General features: G+C 35.5%; 3 protein-coding genes across 7 annotated transcripts; 2 read left to right on the plus strand and 1 right to left on the minus strand.

The window, feature by feature from the left end:
- Positions 1-91: 91 nt before the first annotated feature.
- Positions 92-3,551, minus strand: LOC116204374 (uncharacterized protein At4g04980-like). Its single transcript, XM_031536454.1, has 9 exons — positions 3,012-3,551; positions 2,659-2,820; positions 2,458-2,553; positions 2,249-2,375; positions 1,325-2,165; positions 1,077-1,242; positions 827-991; positions 583-735; positions 92-509 (listed from the first exon to the last, which is right to left on the minus strand). Exons 1-9 carry the CDS (start codon positions 3,072-3,074, stop codon positions 306-308), a joined length of 1,977 nt encoding a protein of 658 aa, XP_031392314.1. The 5' UTR covers positions 3,075-3,551; the 3' UTR covers positions 92-305.
- Positions 3,552-9,478: 5,927 nt separating this feature from the next.
- On the plus strand, positions 9,479-13,125 carry LOC116203308 (ELMO domain-containing protein A). 5 transcript variants are annotated; one of them, XM_031534991.1, is made up of 10 exons: positions 9,479-9,584; positions 10,349-10,566; positions 10,831-10,997; positions 11,083-11,151; positions 11,336-11,451; positions 11,613-11,667; positions 11,814-11,934; positions 12,042-12,089; positions 12,230-12,324; positions 12,454-13,125. In XM_031534991.1, the coding sequence occupies exons 3-10, from the start codon at positions 10,902-10,904 to the stop codon at positions 12,553-12,555; spliced, it is 702 nt and encodes a 233-aa protein (XP_031390851.1). In that variant the 5' UTR covers positions 9,479-9,584; positions 10,349-10,566; positions 10,831-10,901; the 3' UTR covers positions 12,556-13,125. The 5 variants fall into 5 exon arrangements, with proteins under 5 accessions (XP_031390851.1, XP_031390850.1, XP_031390853.1 ...); XM_031534990.1 differs by lacking the exon at positions 9,479-9,584 and adding an exon at positions 9,998-10,123; XM_031534993.1 differs by lacking the exon at positions 9,479-9,584 and adding an exon at positions 9,998-10,123 and having other exon boundaries at positions 10,894-10,997.
- An 8,375-nt stretch (positions 13,126-21,500) lies between these two features.
- LOC116205705 ((R,S)-reticuline 7-O-methyltransferase-like) lies at positions 21,501-22,964 on the plus strand. The gene is given in 3 exon segments (XM_031538350.1): positions 21,501-22,390; positions 22,508-22,523; positions 22,526-22,964. Coding segments are annotated over 3 exon segments (1,164 nt in total). The 5' UTR covers positions 21,501-21,526; the 3' UTR covers positions 22,810-22,964.
- Positions 22,965-27,820: the final 4,856 nt, after the last annotated feature.

Consider the following 27,820-nt stretch of genomic DNA (forward strand, 5'->3'; position numbering starts at 1 on the left):
AAAGTTCTGTTTTCGTTAAGTAGAATAATTCCATTTTTCTGTCATTGATAGTGTCGAACCTAAGCTTTTAGAAATTGGAAACATATCAGATCATAAACTTCTTTTACTATAATCTTATATTATCAAAATGGCACACTCTGTGACCGGATCAATAGCTTATCTTCATACAAAAGAAGTATCTCCAATACCATTGGCGCTTGGATCTGTCAGTTGCTCCGATCTCGAAGGTGATCAGATATGCAACTAGGATTATCGTGAAATATAATAATTTTCAGAATTGCTGGGAATAGATAAGCCTAGCTAGATTACTCCTGCTGGGGATCGGCTTCAATCTCTTGAGCTAACTCCTTACTCAATTGATCAGCTCGATCATCCTGTCCACCTGCAAAGTTGTAGACCCGAAAGGCGAGCTGAAAAGCTCGCCAGAGCATCTTTATGCTAGCCTTTGCCTTGATATTGGCCTTCGACCCCTTTTCTGTATCACTTGCTGCATTTATCTCTCTTTGTTCCTACGGAAATCACAAGAGCTCCAGTGTCATTCAGGTATTCTAGACAATGTATGACAATACAACGTTTTTCTACCTTGAGGGCTAACTCCATGCAGCCCGAAGAAACATCCACCATAGATTCTTTGATCCGGTCCACTATCCCAAAATCAAAGTGAATATTGTGGCTATTGAGTCGCTTCATTTCTTCGTCTTTGCTCCTTTCAAGTGAATCTATCTCTTCCTTGATCTGTTTTTGGTATCCTTTGTATCAGTCACTAGGAGGTTACATATAGATGTGCTCAAAAGAATTTCTCTAACTATAAGTAGCAGAAGCACACCTTGTTGAAGTAGGATTCGATCTTATTGAGGAGCCGGTTCAGAGGAGGCTCTACTTTCCAGCTTTGTAGCTCAGTATGTATTCCCTCCAATCTCAAGTATAATGCTGCTGCCATCCTCAGTGCTTCGAGCTTCTTGGTCGGAAAGTCTTCAAACCTTGCCAACACCTGTATTCTGTGAAGCATAAGGTCTCATAGGTTTGAAAAGCCTATAGATCCAAGATCAAATGATGTCAAAATAGATAGTACGTGCCTGAGTCTCATCGGTTAATTTCTCCAAGTGTTGTTCTACGTACTGGTGGAATTTAACAAGCTCAGCCATGTCCTTCGTTTGAAAAGCAGTAATGGCAGTTTTAACCTCTTCAATTGAACTGCTGTACTTCTCGACATCTTCTTCGATTTGGTGAAAGTACGTTGATCTGCAAGAAAGAATTCCAAGGTTCAGTCCACATAAATAAAAGCATGTGTTGAGGTGGGCATAGTATGAAGTGATACGCAAACCTTTTGGTCATTTCTGCGATTGCGTCGGCCATTCCTTGTCCGGATGATGCTCCAAACTGTGCCTTTCTGCGCTGTGATAGATTACCTCTCAAATTCCTTCCTTCCAACTTTCCCTTCAGTACCTGGTACAATTTTCCCATTTGAGTTGATCTCTTCAACTTGGCATTTGCTTTCTTAGCTCTCAGGGCCTTCGCCATTCCTCCTGGCGGCAGCGGTGGCGGCGGCGGCGCCACTTCCTTTAATGCTCCTCTGAAGGCTGGAGTTGGCGGTGGGTTTGGTGGGTGTGGAGACCGTGGCTGCTGATAGTGCGGTGGAGAAGAGCAATTTGGTGTTGGTGGTGGCAGAGGTGGTGCTTTCACATCTCGTAAACTTCTTGTCCGAGGCATCCCATTTGAATTATCGATTGTGGCGTCCAAATCTGCTGAGTCCTTGTGAATCTTTTCAACAGATGGCTCTTCATCGACTTCTTGTACATCCGTCTTCGGTCCTCCCTCCTTGTTAATTTCTTTCCCAAGGTTGTGGCCTTGCTTGTGAAAGAGTCTGTTGAATGAGAAGGATCTCATATTACTGTCGAGGAGCTTCAACTGCCTCACCGCTTGGATTCGGCGCGGCAACAGAAATGGTTCAAAGAAAGGGTCTTCAGTGAACTCAAGGTGGAGCAATGTCGGGGTATCTGGAGAAGAACAAGTGGTTTTGTTTTCTGAATACCACTCGTTTAATATATCTCCAAAAATGGTGCCTTGCATACCTCTATCCTCGTATTCTTCTTCGTCGTCCATTACATCAAACATTTCCCGTGCTAACTTAATCAAGTGATGGAGCTTTGTGAGCACTCTTCCACCTTAGTTAGGACCAAAAACAAGGATCAGGTTCCCGGAAATCCTGTAGCATGCTCCGGAAATTAATTATAATAATTCTTCATACCGAGTTGATCTAAACTGTCGTTCTCTAAGCTGTCCTCTGTGGAATCATCGAAGTTAGAAATCCAGCTGTTGTTTATGGCCCATGAACCTTCAACAGATTTCAAGGCATCGTACAGATTGATCAGTCCCTACACAAATACGTTTCATCAGCTTACCGGTTTGAGTTTCATTGGTTGTGAATTCTGTGTCATATATAACTACTGAACGAACCTCGTGGATCGATAGTTCTGTTTTCTCCAAGATTAGATTTTGAGGCTTGATGCTTGGGTATAGCTTGTATAAATCTTCCACTGTTCGCATCATCAGCTGTTGGAATATAACGACAGCAGATATGAATTTATAGTTTCACAGGCGGGAAAAAAAAAGTTTTTCCGTGACATTTTTCGGTTGCAGGCGAAGAAGATAACTTACGTTATGAATAGGACTGGAGGGATCACACGGAGGAAGATCGATGAAGTCTCTGAATATCAATATCTTCTTCCTGAGTTCTACCTCAAGCATTATATTTCCCACCCATCCACATGAATTTTCCATCTCTGTCTCTACCTCATCTTCCGAAATCACCAGCAACTCCTGAAAATTCAGCCGTCATCTTTTTCAGGTATTTGTAAATGTGTATTCACTAAGCTACTTCTTCGATGATTATCGCTTTATTCGATCATGACACTCTGCTCTATTCACAGCTTCTGTTTAGAATCTCCGGATCTTTAAATTAAAAATGGAAACAGGATGCGGTTAATGCATTTCTTGATGGAAATATGTACCTGAAACGGAGCGGATTTGTTGTGGAGTAACATAGGCATCTCCCTATAAATCTCAGAAGCCATTTCTACCTGTCTCTACACCTTAATATCGCCGAAAAACCATTGGCTTGCGATCCCTTGTGAGCGTTTAGACTCAGGATTGCACAAAATCGATGAATACAGAAGCGAAAGTATGAACAACATCGAGATCATGCACGATCCGGGAATATGTTTCAAGGGATAGATATGCGAATGATTGAAACCGGATATTGGAAGGAAGTCGGCCGGCGAAAGAGAGATGTAATGGCAGCAGCCGCCTTTATCCTCGGGAGGGTCAACTGTGACCCCTTGGGGGCAAATGGTGGGATTTCCTCAGGGCTGAGCCTATAATATCTGACGCCATTTGTTTTCCTTCGATTTAGGAATTGTTGGATCCAAAGTCTGCCACTTGTGTTTGTGTACTGTAAATACATCTATGAATTGATGATGGAGATGGCTTTTATGTATGCCATGTATGGCCATGCTGGATCAACCATAATTCATGGACCTTTCAAGACCAGAGAAAAGAAAGACACATGAAGAGAGAGAGACGAAATGCTATTCCATGACTTTTTTCGATTCCATCTCCATTGTATTCGGACCAACTTAAAATGCTCATCAAGATTTAATTTTGTTTATCTTCTTCTGTCAGTAATAATCCTGGGCAGTCACGAGCTATGGGATCCACATTGCAGGAAATGGAAACGCTGCGTTGTGCTGCAAGGATCTGGCAGAGCTACAATGACACAAAAAGCCATTTTCGCATAGACCGGCAGCGGTATTATATTACAATGTCCGTGAGGACTTATGTCGCCTTCTCTACCATGCTATGTAATTGAAGTACCATCTCTTATTATGTCGGTTTCACTTTGCTCAAGTAAAATGCAGGGTGGCTTCGTTTTATTGGGTGCTTGCAGATCTCCCCAGGGCTTATGGACTAGTGAAGATTTGCCTGGAAATAGAATGGTCCGTGCCAAGTAACTACATGCTTCCCCCAAGAACTAGAAGTCATCCTAAAACCCAAATTCTCTTCTCGACTGCCTGTGGATGAGACACACTGATGGCCGACTTGCAGTTGCACGACCTAAGAGAGCGAATTTGGGTGAAAGACAGAGCCGACACAAGTTCCATCTTCAGTTTGATGACAGCCTTCTTCAACTTTGAAGATCCCGAACTCGGGCTCCCCAGGTCACTCTTCGCAGACTTCAACCTGTATGTCTTGAGGAAGATCTGCCGCCTCTTGGCCCGGTCCCGCCGGTAGCTGGAAGAAGCCATTAAGTCTGGTGACGCCGCTGCTATTCTCCGATTCCGCCTTGAGAACGTTCTCAGGCCACGCCCCGATGATGTGCTCCTGACAAGAGTGTCCATTGCTGCACGGTTGGCTCAGATTTGTGGATCTAAGGCACTCTGCGGAAAGCATTTATATATATGTCTGAGGTTTGGTAAGATTTTTGAATTTCGGCTGACCGTTAATTCGTTCATTTCCTCCTTTGGGGCTCACAACGGTCAGAGCCACCGGCGCGATGTGGTGTGAATTAATATATAAAATCATATATTAGCTTTCATAAGCTTAGCTTAGTGGGCAATGATTTGGCTGTGTTAGGGACTAAATTAATTTAATCCTGGACCAAATATGGCATTAGTCAACACCGTCCAACACAACAATACAAACTTCGTGGGTGAGATTGGTTCAGAAGGATTTGATCAGAAGGATTGGAGGACAAATTTAAGATTGTGTTGCAGTCATCTTATGGAAAAATGGGGGGATTGAAAGTTTGAACAGCAAGATAGTCCATATGACTGATGATGGGGATATCTCATGTCGACTTGGTGGGGAAAGCGTAGCATTGGACGCTTTGCATTATATTTGAATGAAACTCTCGTGCAATCGACTATATATTGGGACTACTTAGTAAGCGCCATGCCGAAGTCTGATGGATAATTGCCAATGGGCCCCTTACCAAATAATCAATCTTATTATTTAGTAATGAACTTTTTTTTTGGGAAAAAATATATGCCATAGCATAATCTTTTGCTTTCGTGTCAATTTTATTATAATCTTTTAAAATTACACTATGTAACATAACGTTTAGGATATAGTGTCAGTTATGATCTGATGTTAAATTTTCCATGAAAATTAAACAGAATGCCGATGTGATGTACATGTGAATGAATAGTGGGGCCAGACTCTTATCACATGCGGAATAACTCATATTTGACCTGCTCGGTACCCTTTACCCACCAGACTCCCTCACCATCAATACTCGAATCTCATTCCCGCCTCTTCACATACATAATTGCTCTTTTTGAAAATAACCACGCCATCAATATAGCAAAAAAAAAAATCACATATAGAACTTATTGCAGTTCATATAGTGAATAAGGAATGAAAAATTGTTAGAAAGAAAATGGAAGTTCATACTTGTCAAATGAAATGCAAACTTTAATCCGTTCTCTTCTATGGGTAGAAACTATGGAGAAGTGTGAAGAGAGACTGACAAGCTCAATGGTGAAGAAGGGGAGAAAGGGTAAAGCGTTGAAAGAAAAAGAAATTTGGGGCTGTAGTGAAGTGGGAGATATGTGAAGAAACGTGAATGAGAGTCGAATATTGATGATGAGGGAGTCGAGTAGGTGAAAGGCACCGGGTGAGTCAAAATATGGACTATTTCACATGTGGCAAGAGTTTTTAGAGTGTAGTGTCAATTATAGTATGACATCAAAATTTTCGTGAAAATTATAGGGAAGGCCGATGTGATGCACCCAAGGATGAATAGTGGGCCCAAACTCTTGTTACATATGAAATAACCCATATTTCGACTCACTCGGTGCCCTTTCACCCACTCGATTCATTCACCATCAATTCTTGAATCTCATTCCCGCTTCTTCACACATCTCCCATCTTACTATACCCCCAAATTTTTCTTCCGTTCGGCGCTTTTCCCTTTCTCTCCCTCTTCACCCATGAGCTTGCCAGTTTCTCTCTTTACACTTCTCCCTCTTTTGTTCTGATAGAAGAAAACGAATGAAAGTTTACATTTCATTCGACAGGTATAAGCTTCCATTTTCTTTCTAACAATTTTTCATCCCTTATTCACTATATGAACTGCAATAAGTTCAATATGTGATTTTTTTAAATTCTATTGAGGGTGTGGTTATTTTCAGAAAGAGTAATTATGTATGTAAAGGGCGGGAATGAGATTCGAGTATCATGGTGAGAGAGTCAAGTGGGTAAAAGGGCACTTGACGGGTTGGAATATGGGTTATTCCGTATGTGGCAAGAGTCCGGGTCCACTATTCATCCACATGTGGCCCACATCGGCCTTCTATTTAATTTTTATGAAAAATTTAAAGTTTGACCATAATTGACACTACACCCTAAACGTTATGCTATATAGTTTAATTTTAAAAGGTTGTGATAAAATTGACACAAAAACAAAAAGGTTGTACTATGACATATTTTTCTCTATTCGATTTAACGAGTCAATTGATATTTACTACAATATTTTTAAAAACTAACATCAAATAAACTCATAGATAGAACAATATAATACAAATAAATTGATTGAAAAATTTGTATAATTTAGGAATAAATATAATTGTTTCACATTCAATTAATTAATTTTTTTTTTCAATTTTCAGTGCTACAAATGCTTCATTATATTCTTCAAATTGTAATTGTAATATTTAAAGGCTATTGCAAGTATTATGTTTATATTAAATCCATTTAGAAATTAAAAGTGATGCTAAATAATTGATTTATTTAAAAGTTCATAAAATGAATGAAATATTCCCTACCCTCTTTAATGCATCAAATTAAATGCACTTAAAATAGAAAAAATAATACAAGTAAATTAATCTAACAAGCTTAAATATATTCTTGAAATCAAATTCAAATTTTCAGTTAAAAAAAATTTCAGATATTTTTCAAAAATTTCCACACAAGTTGTTTTACTTACAATTTTGAAATTGTGAGGACCTTAGAAAAAATAATAAAAGTAAATTAATCTAAGAATTCATACCATTTAGAAAGAAATATATCTTTTCAAATTCAATTAATTGAAATTATTTTCTTTTTCATTTCCAATTCTACAAATGCTTAATTATATTTTTGAAATCGTAATTGGATTATTTAGGAAATTGATTGAAGAATTCGTATAATGTAGGAATAAATATAATCTTTTCACATTCAATTAGTTAAATTATTTTAGTTTTCCAAATTTTAATGCTACAAATGCTTCATTATATTCTAAAAATTGTAATTGTATTATTTAAAGTCCATTGCAAGTATTATGTTAATATTAGATCCAATTACAAATTAAAAGTGACGCTAACAATTTATTTATTTATTTAAAAGTTCATGAAATGAATGGAATAAATATAAGTTCTATTCCATTAAATTTACTTAAAGTCGAAATATTTGAACTCTATAAGTGATTTATTTTTGCATAAAAGATATAAATCAAAATATCTTCTACAATTTTGATATTGAAAATTAAGAATCTTCTCTACCATCTTTAATTCATCATATTAAATGCACTTAAAATAGAAAAAATCAAACAAGTGAATTAATCTAATAATTTTCAATTCCACAAGCTTAAATATATTCTTCAAATCAAATTCAATTTTCAGTTAAAAAAATAATGAAATATTTCTTGAAAATTTCTACACAAGTAATTACTTATATTATTGAAATCGTACGGACCTTAGAAAAAAATAATACAAGTAAGTTAATCTAATAATGCATACTATTTAGAAAGAAAAATATATCTTTTCAAATTCAATTAATTAAAATTATTTTCTTCTTTCATTTTTAACTCTACAAATACTTAATTATATTCTTGAAATCGTAATTGGATTATTTAGTTTGAAAAGGATGGTGAAATACTTTTTGAAATTTTTTCACACTAGTAATCACTTACAAAATTTAAATTGTTAAGAGTTTTGGAATAAACAATAACCATTACAAGTTTTGTGTTAATATTAATTACACTTGCAAATAAAAAATTATGTTAAAAGAATTTATTTCTTTAGAAGTTTATAAAAACGAATGAAACAAATTTACTTTCTATTTTTATTAAATTTACTTAAAGTTGAAGTATTTGAATTCTATGAGTGATTTACATTTTGGTGGTGCTACGAGGGACTTATTTTTATAGGAAAGATATATATCCATCTTCTACTATATTGATATTGAAAATTCAGATTCTTTTTAGAAAACTAAAAGGTTTAATTATCACCTTGATTTTATTCAAAATAATGTTATTCATGCTTTTACTAATCTTATTTATAAAATATATAAATTAATGCTTTTTAAATAAATGATATAGTTTCTTATGTATATAAGATAAATTTAAAATTTCTAATTATAGTTATTTTGACAATTATCAAAGAATTAGTTCTATAAATATAAACTAATTAATATTTTTAAAGACACTTTACAATAAAAATATATAAATTTATACTCCGGAAAACAAATCGAGTGTAACGCGGGGGTGAAATGACTAATTTAATATAAATAGATTAAGCATCCTAATCAATAACGTGAATTTTGAGTAAATTACTTGCACAGGCCACTTTGATAACTGGTTAGTGGGCAATGATTTGGTTGTGGGCAACGGTTTACATTTTGGTGTGCTACGAGGGATTTATTTTTATATGAAAGATGTATATCCATTTTCTACCGTATCGATATTAAAAATTCAAATTCTTTTTAGAAAACTAAAAGGTTTATTAATTACTTGCACAGGCCACTTTGATAACTGGTTAATTTGCCTTGGTTTGTGTGGTTTTCTTCGAATAATAACTTTGCATCCCAATTGTTTGAAAGCCCTTAAAGCCGTCCGAGAACCATTCAATTTCATGCTGGAAGATATCGATATTGTCGGGTCAGTCCGAGTCGATTTTTGTGTTTGGGGTTCTTTTCCTAGCATCTACTGATCCATCGACCCATCCACATTCAGACTACAGAATATGTACGGCTGTGGTGGCAAGAAAGTCCGCTAGAGCTTCCGGCTGTCGCAATTTTGCAGGGAGGAACAAAGCAGCTGAGATTTCATGGCAACGGAACAAACAGCAGACGGACAAAATTCTTGCCCGAAACTTCCTCGTCCCCTTTTCCTCTCTCTTCCTTCCTTCCAAAAAAAAAAAAAATGTCCGACCTTTGAAAAAATTAAGGGTGCGTTTGGATTCAGAGTTAAAGTAATTTTGATTTTGATTTTAATTTTGATTGTGGAAAAGGACAAATGAGATGTGATTATAAATTTGACTTGTGAAACGTGTGTTTTTGTTGTGTAGTATGTTGAGTTAAAGTTAAAGTTAAAATTTTTAACTTGAAAAATGTATACTTTGTTGTGTAGTGTGTTGAATTAAAGTTAAAATTAAAGTTAAAATTTTTTTATTGAAAATCCAAACGGGCATAAAAAATGTCATTTTCCTTCTCTCCTCTTCCTGTGACTCTCTCTCTTGTGTCTTCGACTCTGGCAACACCATTCCCTTCAGGGCGGGCCCACGACCATCTCGACAGCCACCGCCATGTCTTCTCAAACGCCATGAAAGGTATCTCTCACCTTTTCTTTTCTTGAAATTCTCCCTCTTTCTCTCTCTGGGTGTTGTCTTTCTATCCCTCGTGCGTGGCCCGATTCGGGAATGTACCTCCCTTTTTGCCCCGCATGTTTGCTCTCTCCATGCCCATGAATCTTCCTATTGCACGACAGGACTTTTTGCCGGGTAAAAGTTGCAGAAAGCTAGCCCTTTGATTGCGCTTGTCAATTGGATCTTGTTGGCTTTAACATTGCCTCCGTCATTGTAGCTTTTTGACCCCTTTGAGAGGAGATATGATTGGCAATTTGTTTCACGTAGTAATAATATAAGGTGGAGATTGGAATCATGATGTATAGGAGAGCATGACCGGGTGCAATGAATTGACTGGTGACTTAATAGGCCTTCTTATGCTTTTACTTCTTTCGGTTAAAACCGACGCGGAAAGACGAAAAATCTCACCTTTGATTTTGGAATATTGGGCCCTCAGGCTCAGCCCCTCAATGAAGTTAAGGAGGCGTAGACAATGCATCCCGTCTTGTTCGTCTCTTCGCAGGGTAATTTTTCATATCTGCTAGAATAACCTCATGCGCCAAAGGATTCTGAACTGTTAGTTATCGGACAGTGTTTCATAAGTTTTCTAGTGTTGTCAGAGGAGCAACTCCTGTGTTGGCAAATGCCAAAAGAGTGTCCGCAACGTGCTTGATGGTTAAAAAACTTCCTTCTTGTCTTTGAGCTCGTATCCGTTGGACACTAACAGGGCTTCTGAAACTCAAATCCAGGTCGACGAGGATGAGATATACTGGAGACACAAGAAGGGTGATGAGGAGTTGGAATTGTCACATTACTCCAGCCACACTCACGTAATATCCCAATTGGGTCGATGTTTTAGTGAGTAGAGCTTCCTCCAGTATATGCTGCTACAAGTAGTTACTGCTGCTTCAATTATAATCTTCCACTGGATCACATTTTCTTACATTCCATGCCGTGGAAACTCGACGTAAGTACCTGTAGTTTTGTATCTTCTACTGGATCACGTTTACTTAGAGTTTTGCTATTCTGCTCTTACTTCTCTTTTTCTTTCTTGTTCTTTTTCCACCCAACCCCATCTTGCATCTCTTCCGAGTTTGTTTTTTATGTAGATTACAGAACCAACTGCAGAATCTTATTAGAGGGTTGCAGATTTTATCTTTTCAGCTTTCGAGAGAGTCGAAGAGTCAAAAGTGTCTTTGAGTTTAACTAAAATGTTAAGGATCATCCACAGGTCTGCGTCATTCTGGCAGATGCAAATTCTCATCTCACTCGATAATCGGATGCTTGGTTGCAGCTAATGCTATGGTTGGACCACGAACATGGATTGGAGGACTCTTTAACCGCCTAAGTAACAGAAATGACAACAAATTTCTTGACTACCCTTTGAGTCCTCTTCAGGTAAACTGGCTCCGATGTAGTTATATGACTTCCTCATTCGTCCCATCTCGAGCCCTCTGATTTTTAATGTGCTTTCCATTGCCAGCAACGGAGGCTTATGAGGCTCCAAGAACGGTTGCAAGTACCCTTTGACGAGACTCGACCTGATCATCAAGTATTGTCTCCGTAATTTATCTTCTTTTTAAGTCAATCAATTTCCTCTCTTTTCGTCCTTCATCAGATTTTCGGTCTAATGTTTATGACTAGTCATCAGTCCCTTGGACATTATATCAAATGCTAAAATCTTTTATATTCAACATAAATTGATGTGCGGAATGCTTTGGTTTTGGAACTGGCAGGAATCTCTTAGAGCATTGTGGAATTTGGCCTTTCCTGGTGTTGTCTTGAAAGGCATGATATCCGAGCAGTGGAAGGATATGGGTTGGCAAGGCGCTAATCCATCAACGGACTTTAGGTACGATGTTTGGGTTCGTGTTGCCCTGCAACCATATAGGATTTTTGTGAGGAAGTTAACCCTTACGTCCTAATCTGTACTCTTAAACCGGAAGCTAATTTGGACCAATTCTTTCCATGAGTAAACAGTAACATCAACTCTTTGTGCATTGGTCTCTGCAGGGGCTGCGGTTTTGTTTCCTTAGAGAACTTGCTGTTTTTCGCCAGGACTTATCCAGTATGTCTCCTAGTTCTTCCTGTGCTTCTCGTCACAAATCTGATTCCTTTTCTTAACTGTTTTGTGAAGCTCTATGATGTCATTTGACATTCATATTTGCATAAATTTTGGGTTTATAACTGATGGTAGGAAAATTCAAAATGAAGAAATCTTTTCATAGGTTGCTATTCAAGCAAGGTGGGAAGAGAGCAGCATGGGAGTACCCGTTTGCTGTAGCTGGCATCAATATCACCTTCATGTTGATTCAAATGCTAGACTTGTACTCTGGTCGGTGTTCATAATGTCGATTTAGTTTGTATTTTGACGTCCCATATGCTTAGAACTTGGTTTGAATTGTTACATTTTACTGAGTTCGTTCTCTGTTTCCGATGCAGGTAAACCTAGATGTCTGCCTGGGGTCAATTTTGTGAGATTATTAGGAGGTATGATTTGAATGAAGTTTCACATTCATTTCTTCTTCCCCGTTCGTTCACTTGTCGGGGTGCTGGTGAAATATTTTGAACTTCAGGACCTTTTTCCGATCTAATGGATCTAAGTTGTTTTCTGACTAAAAATAATGCAGAAGATGAAGAAGCCTTTGACGTGCTATACTGTATAGCCTTCGAATTGATGGATGCACAATGGCTTGCGATGCACGCTTCCTACATGGAGTTCAATGTACCATCTCTCTACCAATTTCCTGCCGTTCAATTTTCCATGGTCATTTTATTGATCTTCCTGTGGTTTGATATTCACACTTAAAATATATCCTTCTCTCATATCAACTGGTTACTTATGTTGTTTCAGGAAGTTGTACGGGTCACGAGGACTCAGTTGGAGAGGGAGTTGTCTTTGGAAGATGTCTATAGAGTACAAGACCTGCCTGCTTACAACCTCTTGTATCAATAGCCATCGCATGTATCCCTGCCTCAGATCCTCTCGTGCAAACTAGCTGTCTGAGAAAGAGCTCAAAAAGTCTCAAATACAACAGCTTTCTTGAGTCAATCCTATCTATGCCGATCTAGAATAATCATCTGTATTCGTAGCTGAAACTTGTACATTCTTTTGAACTCTGCTCAGGGACATACGAGGTTTAGGTTTGGTCCTGAATCTTGGACCAACTTGTCAAAATCACTGATGTATCCTCTGTCTCAAAGTGTCTGTTACGTCCATCGACTCCTCGAAGATGTTTTTCTCCCGTGTTTTGCTTTATTTATAGAGAGTTTGAACATCAAAGCAGAGTTTAGACTGTTAGAATGCTGAGTTATGGCTAGTGGTGAGTTGGTCATGAAATAGTTGTAAGGAGAATATTCTCCATGTGAGCATAGATCAGTCGATGATGGCTAAAGATTGGGAGCATGTCCGGGACCGATGGAGCTCCAGTCTATGGCTTTCTGTAATCCGAAAAGCCCGGAAAAACCGGGAATCCTCGCTGTTGGGTTTCTGATTCTGAAATGGATATTTCTGAAATGGATGCCTGCAGGTTGCAGCTTCAATCCATAGGCATAGGCTTAAAGTAGGATTTTAAAATCAGGTTTTGATTTTGAAAAATAGTGATATAAATGGAGCTAACCATTTGACTTTGTGTGAGTTATTTTGTTTTGTTGTGGAAAAAGAGTGGTATAAATGAGGCCCACCATTTGATTTTGTATAAGTTATTTTGTTTTGTTGTAGGTAAAATTAAGTTAAAGTATAATTTTAAAATCCTACTTTGAAACCAAACAATCCATTAACATCTATGTAGTACTGCAAAGTTTGATTTTGATACACTTCCTAACAGTTCTAGGATTAGTTTTCCTTAATATTAATTTATGCTACTATATTAAGCAGAAAAGTTTCCTCATTGGTGCTACTTTTCACATGCAAATTTATTCATATTACATTAGTTTTACTAATTGATTACCATTAGATTAAGGACACGGTAGTAAATTCAAAAGGATAACCACTTGATCACTCCTCACATTTTTCTACCTCCCCCGCTCTTTTCTCTCCCAACTGTCTCTTTTTTTCTTTTATATTTTGGGTTATAAAGGAGATTCATAGTACAATGAAAGGAAATAATGCAAAATAAAATGGCACATAAGTCTTACTAACTCTGGACCACTTGATTTTGAGTCAGATGCCTTGTACCACTTGTCCTCTTTTGCAATTTAAGAAGATTAGAAATTTTATTTTATTTTATTTTCAAATTTCAATCAATTATTATTTCATTAACAATTTTACTTTTTTAAATTTTTATTTTTTTATTGTTACTTACATTTTATCAAGAAAAACTTACATTTATATGTTATTTCATTTTTTTAAATCACAACATCTATAATAAATTTTAGGGTAAACGACCTAAACAAATATAAATTTTTGCTCATTTCTCATTTCTAGCCTGAACTATCGAAAATTGCATAGAAAATCATCAATTTTGATTTTATTATCCCCCTAGCATGCCGTCAGTTTCCCCATCAAGTTTAACGGATTAAACTGATGTGGCATTAATGGTGGGCCCATAAATTTTTTCAAAAAAGAAAAAAGAAAATGAAAAAGAAAAAAGGAAAAATCAAAGCAAACTACTGAAGGAGAGGGTGTTGATATGGAAAGTTCATGCTTAGGTTATTTACCTTAAATTTTATGAATTTTACTAACTTTTAACTACAAAGAGGCTCATAGACATTCACCAAAATTAAAAAAGGAGGCTCATAGACCAATAGAGGATAGGTTAAGGGAGAAGAAAGGAGCACGAGATCTCATTAATGAAATTTGAATATGAAATCTTTCATTTCTGTTTGTGGTTGAATAACTTTTCTTATCAATTTAATAAGACCTACGCAAAGCGTTGGCTGTATCTAGTAATTACTCAATACCACATTTTATTAATAACTGAAAAAAGGTAGACACATGTCAATATTTCAATGGACCTAATTTATTAATCGAAGTGATTTTTACAGCCTTAATTGTACGAGTATGATCATCATCGCCTAAAATTGATTTCCCCAACTCTTTGAAGGCATTTATTATGTTTCTCCGGATTGTACAAAGTTACTCCGCACAAGTCCTCGGCCATTCAAGCGGCGAGCGTGTCAAAGGTAATGACTATTCAATGCTATAGCTGGTATGTACGAGTTATAAAATCCGATAGACTACGAGGGTTGGCTATTTTTTGTTATCGTTCTATAGTCACAGTTGAATCGTACAATAAGGCCTACGTGTTTTAAGGCACTACTGTTAATTACGATGAATTCGGGCAAGCTTTCAGTTGAGAATTTACTATGCCGTTTACGTACTTAAAGTTAGATGGGGAGAAGACACGGATGGGATTACATTAATTAATCCCACGTTATTCACGAGATTTGCTTGACGGAAAGGAATCCGTCAGATTGATGTCACAACTGATTTTGTAAGAGAAGTTTTTACATAATTTCAATTATAATTTGTTTTCCTCATGGTAGCTATCTAACGTACGTATAGGGCGAGATGGACAGTTATTGAACATTGTGAAATTTTCAAGATTATGATGACCGTATGCTCTAAAAGATAGTGCCATCTCGAAATTTAATAAGCTAGCCGGTTGAGTGATATGATAACTCATTCACGATTGATGTCAGCTGATGTGACATTAAAAGATTGGAGCCGTTATCTCATCTAAATTTCATACGACGGATTATTATTTTTCATGTGATTCATCCGGAATAAAAAAAAAAAGGGAAGAACAAAATATGACAAGTAGTTATTTGTCATACGTGACCAAGAGTTCCCATTTAAGGAAGATTTGCATTGATTTTCGCATTATTTTCTCACAAGTAATGTCTTATATATATTATTACAAGGAAGACTTAGTATATGAATGAGAAAACTAAATAATTTTATTGGTGAGAATTGAACTTTAACCTCTTAATATATAGACGAGAGTGCAGGGACAACCTCAGAGTTTGAAGTTAAGGGGGGCCAAGTTTCCCGGAGGGACGAATAAGAAGATGTTTTTCTCCAGTTATGGGGTGATCATAATAAATTTCCTCAAAATTTGAAGAATAATATGTAAATTTACTTATGCCGTCAAAATTTTAGGAGGGGCCACGGCCCCCTTGGTCTATCCCTGCGAGAGGGATGCAAATCTTCCGTCCCCATTTCCTGTCCCATCTCTTGTCCCCTAGACTAGAAGATAATTAAAATTTAAAAAAAATCTTACATAGAACATAGAATTTCTATAACTATTACCACTTCGTATGGACTTCTTCTATGTCTGCTCAAAAGATTGAAACTTCAAAAAAAGAAAAAAAAAAAAGAAGAAGAAGAAGGAAACCCTACCCGGGTGTTAATTTTTTCTTCTTTATCAAACATATTATGATTCGCGGCATATCATCTTCAAGCATTTCTTCATTGTTAATGCATAGAATTTCTATTAATCCAATCAACGTGAAATTTGTCAAAAGCTCAAATCCTCAGCTTCTCATCACGTGATCCTTGACATATCTCATGATATTAATTAACTATTTCCCTTTATTACACGGTAAACCCCATTAGTTAGTCAGGGCTTCAATGCAGACTTATGACATTAATAAACCATGAATTTTATTTAAAAAATATGAAGCTCGTGGTGGAGGAAGACTACAAGGCCACAGCTAAATTTGTCCATTTCAAGAATAAGCCCGCTGAAGCGGTCCGTCTGGTGAATGAATGGGCTAAGAAGGAGACCAATGGACTCATCGACCAGATTAATATCACATTGATTAATCAATAATATTAATTCAATTTAACAAAAAATTCAATAAAATTAGTATTTATAATCTATATATTATAATATAAATTTTTTTCAAGCATTTACTATAATTAGCCAATTTACTTAAAAATTGTACCCTGACTTTCTTTTGTCAAAATTTAAAATCAAAGAGAGAAAATTACAAGAACGAATTTTGATTTTGATCACGATAAATAAATATATCTGAAATTAAATTATTTGTTTTTAGGCAATTCATTGTGTAACATAAATAACATAACAATATTGAAAATATATAAAAAGGAAGAAAATCAAATTCGATGAATAATTAATCCATTTTATGTATTTCAATAGCATTTAACAACGAACTTCAATTTGATGACAATGATTTTCTTTAAATAAAAATTAAATAAGAATATTAATAAAGGGCATGAAAAACAAATTATTGTAGAAAAATTTAGAAATAAATTCATAAACATAGTTTTTCAAATCAAAGCGTTATAATGAAAATGTTATCCAGACCATATAAGGCATGCATGCAATAGTAGACCATATAAATTAATAAAAATAATATACTAATTTAAATTGAAACTGTAAACTCTTAAAGTGCTTTTATTATGTCTAAAAGATGTAAAGTAAACTCAAAATATGGAAAACATCTTTAATCTTTATTTTAAAAATTGAAAGCATAAAACTGATTATGTTAATTTAATTTGGTTAAATAACTTTACTAACTTAATTCTACTACTCTTATTCGTAAAATATTTTAAACTTTAAACTCTTTTTTTTAATTTATAAATTTAGTTTTACTTTCATGTAGATAAAGCTTTGGTAGTTGGCAAGGAAAATTATTATTAGTTGGAATAACTCATGAATTTAATATACTCTATTAAGAGAGAACTTAAAGATTATGTAAGAGTAAATTTTTTATTGACAAAAAAATTACTTATTTCAAAGACCAAATTAACTATGATTAATAAAATAAATCATGATATATAATTAATTAGAAACTATGTTAATTTTTGTCATGAATAATAATCCTGCGCAACGCATGGAGAAGTGACTAGTATATATTATTCACTAATTCTCAGAATTTATAAGAATCAAATTATTTAAGTACCTCGACAGCAGATGCATTCCAATCAATTTAATTAGAACAAGTATGACAACGATGAAACGTATTAGGTGGAAAGTTTCAAGAAATTAAATCTTTTAAAAATCTTATTTTGCCAATCTACATTGTATGACGCAACAACTATATGTATATAGTTCTGAGTGTATGTACATATAAATATTCGACTTAAAAAATCAAAATGAGAACACTACTAGATAACTAACAAAAATAGATTTTTACCCAAAAAATGAAAAATAGATACCGATATTACAAAGTACTTGGAATTTATATAGCCTTTTTAGTTAAGAAAATATTTACCCGGTACAACTCACTAATACAGGGGTGAGTAGTACCCCCTCAACATGTGGTAAGTAACGTATAGTGAATGTTTTCCCGGATCTAATGGTCGTCCACATTTTAACTTATGTTTTTTAGGAAAATCCAATGGTCAATATTCCTTTATTGATTCATGACTATGAATAATATCAGAATGAGTTGCTCAAAGCGACCGCAAAAGTTGAAAAATAGAGTGTTGTACAGTGGTACAAGCTCTCACTTGAGAATTATATGAAATTTCAAATTCAATTTTTACTCTTGGGGCTATTTATTCCATGTTTAATTTTTTATTTTCTCGTATAAGATACATGGATCTCTTGTAGCCAAAAAATAACAAGTGATTGCAAAACCTTTCAAAAATATAATATACACCTTCTTTGTGGATAGTCTGTAAAATTTCAAATCATATAGACGCTGCTTAAATTAACTCCCAAGGCTTGAACTTTAGTCATTTAAAACGTTGTATCAAATTACCCAAGAAAAAAAAAACGTTGTATCAAAAGTTATTGGGCTTTGGCCCCGTCTTCAAAATACAAAAAAAAAAAAAGAAATAGAGAAAAAAACATTGTGGTGCTAGATAATAAGCTATGAAATTTCTAGCATGACTCCGTGTCATTATAATACGAAATCTCCACGTCGTTGGATGTGTAATAGGTCAAGGGATCCACTCACATCTAACGCAGGAGGACTGTGTTAATATGACACGAAGTCATGCTAGAGGGATTTGGCCAATAAGATAACAGTTGTCAATGGTGATTGGCATGACTTTTTTTTTGTTTTATTTTTTTCCCAGTAAGAAAGGGTCTAATAAATGAAAATGAAAGATAAATAAATAGGTATTGAAAGCCCCACGTATGAGAATTAATCAAATTTGAAACTTTTTAGTTTTTAGGTAAGAGTGTGCGTGCTAATACATCACACCCTCTTTAATTGAAAAAATTCTTAAATGATCTTATCTCAAAATGATGTGGTAATAAAGAAACAATAAGATTCTCGCAAGGCTGAGGCTATTTCCACCTCTTTTGGCTAATCCACCCCCTTTTTTGTTCATCATACCAAAAGACTGCCGATATCTATTATTTACTTTAACTAATATAGATAGAATCCTTAACTTGCTCTCTAATTTACTTTCCATTTGAATATATTATCTCTCTTTACTCTACGTATTCACAACTTAAAATTATTTTAAAAATTATTTTTAACCTTTGTACACTAAATAAGCAAAAAATATAATATTTCTCATACAACATAAAATCCCAGTTATTGTGTTCCATTGCTCATTTAATCTTTTTACCAAAAGAAAAAAATGTAAAAGAGCCAAATCTTCATATTCAATTGAAATTAATTTCAATGACATATATTAAAAACAAGATCACATAAATTAATATGAAATTTAATTTAAATTGTTACTTTTAATATTAATTGTATTTTAACTTTTAATGATGTTTACTTTTTCAAAAATGCATTTTGGTGGTTATTACACTAGATATTGCATGGTATCACCCGTGTCTCAAATCTATCTCATGGTTTAAAAATTACCCTAAAAAGCCCATGGTTTACATCTGATTTCCAATCTACCCTAGCATTAATTTCTCCTTCAACATTTAACGATGTTGCTGACGTGGAACATAAGTGAACCCATTCTTGCTACTATGACCCTTTCCCCAGGATAAATTTGAGAAAAAAATTAAAACTATAGGATAAATTTGAGAAAAAAAATTAAAATCATGAAATAGGTTTAGAGTCCACTTATGTTTCATTGATGGATAAATGGATAACATGATAGATTTGAAACAAAAGTAAACCATATGCTTTTTTTGGTAATTTTAAAATAGGGTAAATTACAAAAAAAAAACCCAAATTTTGTAAAATGTTTCAATTTTGTCCTAAATTTTGTTTTGTAACAAAAAAAAACCATAAGTTTTCTAAAATGTCTCAAAAATGACCTCCGTTATAACTTCTGTCAATTTTTGCTGCTGATGGTGGGTCCCTTTAACAGTCCACATAGGTCACACGTAGGCTAGTGGGTCCCTTTAATAGTCCACGTAAGTCACATGTAGGCAAAAATTGACGGAAGTTATAACGGAGGTCATTTTTGAGACATTTTAGAAAATTTATGGTTTTTTTTGTTACAAAACAAAATTTAGGACAAAACTGAGACATTTTACAAAACTTGAATTTTTTTTTGTAATTTGCCCTTTAAAATATGAGATAGATTTGAGATAACAGTAAAACTATGGGATATATGACATAAAAACCTATAAATAATGAATTCATAATTTTCCAAATAATCGATTTATACAATCATTGTCATATACTTGTGTTTTTTATTTTTTATTTTTGTATTTTCGTTTAGCTAGATTATGATCTTTTAACTTATGCAATATCAATTTAAAAAATAATTATAAATTTCTAATCCAATAGTTAGTGTATAATAAATTAGATATATTATATGAAAAAATAATACAATCCTTGCCATTAGGAAACAACCAAAATAAAGGATGAAAAATATAGCATCCACTACATCGACTTCATTTTGAAAAATTATATCTCTCGGAGAAATTATCCAATGAGCGAGAACATCGTCTCTTAAAGGGCATACATGTTCTATATATATATATATATATATATATATATATGTGCTTTTAAAAAATATACATATATTTTACAAGTAAAAATTTATTTTTGTAGATATAAATATTTGATTGTTATTTTTTTTTGCATCAAGTTTTCTAACCAAGTAATAGGATACTGGAGAATAGATATTTGGTACTTAGTGATAACATCATTTTTTTTTTATATTCATTCCACAAGAATTAAATTTTTTTAATTAATATTATGGGTGAGTGGGCTAGAGTAAAAGTGAGACAATTTTCAAATGGTTATAAGTTGAATACATAGATTAAGAAAGTGATTTAAGGGGTTTATCCATATTAATTAGAGCAATTAAGGTAATGCAAAGGTAATTTGGTACCATGGATAACAAATGGAGTGGATTAGCCAAAGTGGGGGTGGAAATAGCCCCGGCCTTCTTGCAATTAGCAACAATTATGATAATTATCCATATTATTAAAACCCTATTTACAAATTTACTGCATCTTAATTAGTTTTTCCTCACGTCATATGGCAATATAAAATCACCAGAAAATTTCTTCTTTTAACTGACATAGAGAAGTTAAAAATGTTCGTTGCTGTTTTTGGAAAATTTCCAGAAAACTTAAAAAAGAAAATAGAAAGAACTTTTCCAAGAGGTAGAACTGGCACTTGACTATATGATAGACGCGGAAAGGCCAATGAATCTCCCTACTCTGGCCTATTTAATTTTAACATAAAATAGAGAGGTGCGGGAAGTTACACTGGCAAAACATCAGAATTGAAACTTTAAAGTTCTGAATTTCACAACTTGTGTCCATGCATTAAATTTCTTTCCTTATTATAAAAAAAAAGTGTAATGCAGTCACGCATATCTTTGCTTAATAATCAAAATGTTTCAGATTCGATACTCGTTGTGGGACTATCCATACCCCTTTATTAACTATTCGGATTTTTATTTCATAATATTAGATCCATGGACTTTGCTCGTAACCAATAAAGAAAAATAAAACTTCCTTCCTTACTCCTGTGCCTATTTATATCATTCTTTCCTTACAGATTCCTTACTTCACTTGTCTTCCTCTATTTATCAGTGACATAGCAACATTGATTGGGAGACTATTACCAAAAATATGGATGCAAAAGAAGCCGAGGCAATGCTGAGGGGTCAAGTAGCCATATGGCATCACATGTTTGGATTTGCGGATTCCATGGCTCTCAAATGCGCTGTGGAGCTCGGCATAGCAGACATCATACACTCCCATGGCCGAGCAATCACATTACACGAAATCGCCGCTTCCATTGACGGATCCTCGTCCCCAGATGTTCCCTCCCTTGCACGCATCATGAGGCTGCTAGTTCGAAGGGACATCTTCGCCGCCCATCAGCCATCAGAAGGCGGAGACACGCTCTACGGGTTGACATACTCGTCTAGGTGGCTGGTGATGAAGTCGGAGTTGAACCTTTCTCCGTTGGTCAGCATGGAGAACCACCCGCTCCAGTTGGCTCCATGGCATTACCTCAGTGAATGCATTAAAGACGGTGCTGCATGCTCAATAATTTCCACTGAAAGGGGCTTGTTTTATGTATATGTGGAATTGTTTCGATTAACTCGCATAAGATATATATTTATTACACTAACAGGAGGGTCGACACCGTTTAAGAAGGTGCACGGGTTGGAAATCTGGGAGATGGCGTCGAAGAACCCTATGTTCAACAAGTTGTTCAATGATGCGATGGCGTGTACCACCCAGATCATTATGCAGGCGGTCATGGTGGCTTACAAGGACGGTTTCAGATTCATTGGATCGCTCGTGGATGTTGGTGGTGGGACCGGCAGGGTGATAACCGAGATTGTGAAGGCCAACCCCCACATTCGAGGGATCAACTTCGACCTGCCGCATGTTGTGGCCACTGCACCAGCATACCCGGGCGTCGAGCACGTCAGTGGCAGCATGTTTGAGTCCATTCCCGATGCAGATGCAGTATTCTTGAAGGTAATTAAGCATGTTGGTTTTCTTACAATATTACATATTCTCCATATCTAGTAAAAAGTGAACGGCTAAAATTGAATGCTCTCATTACACTGAACTCCATTTCATATATTTATCCAGCACGTGTTGCACGACTGGGAGACGAAGAGTGAGTGAAGATCCTGAAGAACTGCAAGAAGGCGATACCCGAAAAACGAGGGAAGCTGATCATAGTGGACGTGGTTCTACAGCCGGAAGGAGATGGGCTATTCGATGATGTAGCCATCATATTCGACGTGCTGATGTTAGCGCACCAATCGAGAGGGTCGAAGGAGAGGACTGAGCTCGAGTGGAAGAACCTCTTGGCCGAAGGGGGCTTCCCTCGGTACAACATCATCAAGATCTCTGCCCTTCCTTCCATAATTGAAGCCTACCCTAATTAATTAATTTCCTCTGATATCTTGTTGGTTTTTCACATTTTATTATTATAAGTTCTTTAAAATAATAAGGTTGCTATGAAAGAAGGTGTAGCGTAGCAGGACACATCCTCACTTGACAACCAAGAGGTTGTAGTTTTGACACTCAGTGAAACTATTTATGTCCCTTTGTTAGCTATTAGAATTTTAATTTCATTGTACTAGACTTATGAGCCTCCTTTATAACCGAGAAAAAAAAGGTTACTCAAATGAAATCATGAACGATCGGAAATTGTTCCATCCTAGGTCGTTTGAACAAAGTTATATGTATTTTTTTCGGTGTGTACCCCGATTTTTCAAAAGCTCACTTGGCTGTTCTAATCCAATTTGAGTAGGATTTGTTCACTAAGGAGTAAATTTCTTCTCACATTGATTTTCTTCATTCACAAGACCTGAATCTGCGACCTTATTTCGGAAAAGAAGTGCCAAACCACTTGAATTAATTCAAGTTTGTTGAAAAAAGCTATAATTGGCTGAAAATGGAATTAAATATGTATGTTGCGTTTAATTTCAAAATATGATTTTAAAATTAGATTTTGATTTTGAAAAAGAGTGGTATAAATGGGGCTCACATTTTGAATTTGTGTGAGTTATTTTGTTTTGTTGTGAAAAAAAGTGGTATAAATGGGGCACACTTCTTGACTTTGTATAAGTTATTTTGTTTTGCTGTGGGTAGAATTAGGTTAAAATTGTGATTTTAAAATCACATTTACAAACCAAACAAGTCAGTAGTTTCTTTTCCGTCTATTCATTATAAGATGTTTTCCGACACTATGAAAAGCTAATCGTTAGTGTTCCAATCGGGTAGTTTATCGTATATATGTACATTGGATATGTGACTTAAGCTTTGAAGCCAAAAGTTTTTTTTATGAAAGGAATGTTAATTGGATCTTCGTACCCTTTTTTTTTTTTGGGTAACAAAGCTTAAATAGGCCGATTGACTTAATATAAATAACAGGGCTCTAGAAGTCCACCAATGAAAATCAAATACAAAAATCTATTAATTCTATATCGAGGCCCGAATAGCATTGCACAAGGCCCTTTCTTTTTCACGTCTTTGTATCATTTAGTTTCATGAATCGAAGGCCTTGATCTCGTCATCTGCCAATAAATTACAAATTTAAAACAAGCAGAATTTATTTTCGACCAAAGATAATCATTTTTGACAAAGTAAAAACGTCCAGCCACTGGATCATGATTTCTTCTTCTTCTTTTTTTTTGGTTACATAGACAAGCTCATGAGTTTAATACAATGAAATCAAAATCCGAATAGCTAATTAAGAGATACAAGTAATCCCACCGAATATGAATATAGAATATCTAAGTTAACATGTGAGAGCATGTGTCAGTGGATACCCTCTTTGATAAGTTAAACTAGCTTTCGCTGGAAAAGTGAATGGGAAAACCAAATTCTCAGTTTAATGGTCAGGCCTAAAAATCTATGAAACTGATTATATTAGTTGGGCCACTCTGCTAGTAGTGTTCAGCCTTAGCCATTAAGCCTCTGCGCTGGCCCATAAAATTAGGTATATCGTCGTATATTTTTTTTTTCCGATTATAAGAGAGGTCTATGGACGTATTATAATGAAATAAAAATCTTAATAACTAGGCAAATGGGCATGGATAGTCCCACCAAGTATTTAACCTGAAATCTCTTGATTATCAGGCGATGCTATGCACTACACTACGTTACACTCTCTTTGGTTCATCATATAAATTTCAGTCATGAGAGAAAGAGCACTGTGCCATATTATTCGCTCTTGTGAAATCAAAATGTTGGAGCTAATGGTATCCCTGTCTCTTGTATCAAACTAATTTCTCTCCAGACTAACCCAATTAATCCTTTATCGGTTTCAGACGAATTACATTCCGTATGATTGAGGTAAACTCCATGCATGGGGGAACTTTCCATGGTCTACCGATAGATCTACCGACTCTATCATCTATGATGAGCAATTCTTTTACAGTACATGCCAATCCCATTTCGGTTTGCTCAACTATCGCCCTGTTAGATGAACAAGCCATGTCTAAACTAATTCCTAGTCAAGAAGCGATGTTAGATTTCCTTTACTCAAGTTTCACAAGAAGTGCTAGTTTTAACACATCAAAATGTTGGCATATGTATAGTATAGTCGAGTTTGAGGATGGATATTTAAAGACAAGTATACTAGGGAGTGTGTGAAAGACCCAATCAAACTTTTCAGAGGACTTGGACTATTTTTTGGCTCGAATCCATGGTTCACTATCAAACACCTATCGAGTCTCCACAGCTTTCACTCTCATTGCTGCAGGAATTTTTTTTTTTAAGGAGGCTTATGAACTCTAATATAATAAAAACATATTTTTTTATAGTTAATAAAGGAGCACATATAGTTTCTCAACAAGTATTAAACAATCATATATGTCACGGTAGTGAAAAATACTTAGTATAACATTGTTACAACTAACAATAATAACGAAAATTACTCCAGTGGTTAATACATATTCTTCGGTTTATTATAATTTGATTGATACTTCCTCACTTATAAAAAAAAAAAACTTTCTCATGTTACATGACAAGTAAAACCACCAGAAAAATCTCTCCATCCTCCAAGATAACACTCTACCATTATTTTTCATCAACAAAATTCCAAAAAACGACGCAAAAGAAAAGAATATCTAAATCGACATATGAAGGCATAAACAATAAGATATTTCAAGTAGTAAGTGATTTAATTATATTTAACATAATTTTCTTCATATGGATAAATTACTTAGAAATTTTTCAAAGGAGTGGGAATGAATTAATCCACTTTTTGGTTAGAAGATAGAGGTCTAATACCTCTATTTTGAACAATTTTAATATAGAGGCAATGTTTTTCATGGAAGTCCTTTCGTGCCGGCAAGTTTTTCATTTTGTTATGGGGTATTTACCTAAAATAGCTCATGGTTTGTCCGTTTTGTCAAATCTTTCATATGTTTTTTTGGTCAAATCTATCCCATTATTTACTTTTTGTATCAAATCTATCTCGGCGTTATCTTTTTCGTCAACATCTAATGGCCGTGCTGATGTGACACATGGAGAGATAGTGGGCCACACTTGCCACGTAGGCGCCACGTCAACACGGCCGTTAGATGTCGATGGAAAAGATAACGTCGGGATAGATTTGATACAAAAGGTAAACCATGCGATAGATTTGACAAAAAAAAAGCATATGATAGATTTGACAAAACGGGCAAACCATGGGTCATTTTAGATAAATACCCCTTTTACTATCAACAAATGCATCTTAAAAATAATAAAAAAGGACATATACTTAATTTATTCTCTCCAGAGTCCGCATTGATTTTTAGTGTGAAACATACGTTTTTTTTTTTCCAAAGAGAGGAACTCTTCAAATGCAAAGGGACTAGTAGAAGATAACGGCTACAGCCTAAGGCTCGTTCTTTTATAGATGGTTAGGAGCAAGAGATGTTGAGAGTTAAGAATGAGTTAAGTTCCATATCGGAAATATAAAAGGAATTCTACAAGTTTATAAGAGATTGAGTACCACAAGCTATCAACTCAAGGTTTTAGGTTGGAGATGAGCCCAATGGGTATTTAACATGATTTCAGAATGGGTAACGCTTCCGCGTGCACATGTGTGGACTCACACTACGCTAGGTTTAAGGTCTATTTGTGCGGGTAGCCGACAAATGAGTTTGTGTTGGCCCGAGAGTGGCTAGGTCCAGTTTCGAAGCAACCAAAAATGCATCTCTTGTTAAGTCAGGCCCGAGTGCGGAACTTGTGGTTAGTTTGATTTGTCCCCCTCGCCTGAGCACGAAAGAGGATGTCTAACTTGTAATCAGTTGTTGAGGACGGGTGTTTAAAAGCACGTGACAAGTGATGAACTACACGTTGCCATGTGAGGGCGGGTGTTGAGAGTTTGGTTTGTCCCCCCTCGCTCGAGCACGAAAGGGGATGCCCGACTCGTGGTCAGTTGTTGAGGGCGGAGAGTCTTTAATGGCATGTGGCACGTGATGGACCACACGTTGTCACATAAGGGGGTATTGAAAGTGAGGGCGGGTGTTGAGAGTTAAGAATGAATTAAATTCCACAAAGAAAATATAAGAGGAATTTCACAAGTTTACAAGAGATTGGGTACCACAACCTATAAGCTCAAGTTTTTGAATTAGAAATAAGTCCAATTGCTTATAGGCTCCGTGCATATTTTACATGGTATCAGAGCGGATTATGTTTCCGCGCGCACCTGTGTGAGTTCATACCCCGCCAGGTTTAAGGTCTGTTCGTGAAGGTAGCCGAAAAATGCGCTTGTGTTGACCCGAGTGTGGCTAGGTTCATTTTTGAGGCAACCAAGAATGCGCCTCATGTTCAATTAGGCCCAAGTGTGAAACTCTAGTTTATCCCCCCTCGCTCGAACACGGAAGATGATGCCCCGCTTGTAGTCAGTTGTTGAGGGCGGGTGTTTAAGGGCACGTGGTATTTGAGAGTTTGGTTTGTCCCTCCGTGGATCACGCATTGTCACATGAGGGCGGGAGTTAAGTCCTATATCGAAAATATAAGAGGAATTCCACAAATTTATAAGAGATTGAATACCACAATCTATCAGCTCGAGTTTTTGGATTGAAGATGAGCCAAATTACATATTTATCCAATGAGTATTATGACAATTAAAACCACCAAATTATGCCCTATTCATGTAAAAAAAAAGATTATTGACCTAACATGGGAGGATATTTTTGGTGAGTAAATAATATTCAATCAAATCTGCTATATATTCATTACACCTATTTCTTTTACCTTATTCTTAGCATTTTTTTCGATGTAAATCTTGGTTTATAGGAACCCAACGGACCCTGACTAATTCAGTCGAGTCGGGTCAGCTCATTAAGAGGTAAAACTCTCTCAGCATGAATTTTTTCTACCATAAGACTTGAACCCGAAATCTTATTTAAGAAAAATAAATACTGAACTACTTAAACCAATCAATGTCATTTT

This window comes from Punica granatum, chromosome 4 (assembly GCF_007655135.1).
Source record: "Punica granatum isolate Tunisia-2019 chromosome 4, ASM765513v2, whole genome shotgun sequence".
Taxonomy (NCBI): Eukaryota; Viridiplantae; Streptophyta; class Magnoliopsida; order Myrtales; family Lythraceae; genus Punica; species Punica granatum.

Coding starts and splice junctions, on each gene's coding strand:
- LOC116204374 (XM_031536454.1), bottom strand. CDS start 3,074: ATGGCTTCTGAGATTTATAGGGAGATGCCTATGTTACTCCACAACAAA. Junction 1,243..1,324: donor ATCGCAGAAATGACCAAAAG/GTTTGCGTATCA, acceptor TCTTTCTTGCAG/ATCAACGTACTTTCACCAAA. Junction 510..582: donor GCATGGAGTTAGCCCTCAAG/GTAGAAAAACGT, acceptor TGATTTCCGTAG/GAACAAAGAGAGATAAATGC.
- LOC116203308 (XM_031534994.1), top strand. CDS start 10,070: ATGAAGTTAAGGAGGCGTAGACAATGCATCCCGTCTTGTTCGTCTCTT. Junction 11,668..11,813: donor TTTTCGCCAGGACTTATCCA/GTATGTCTCCTA, acceptor TTCAAAATGAAG/AAATCTTTTCATAGGTTGCT. Junction 12,325..12,453: donor CTTCCTACATGGAGTTCAAT/GTACCATCTCTC, acceptor ATGTTGTTTCAG/GAAGTTGTACGGGTCACGAG.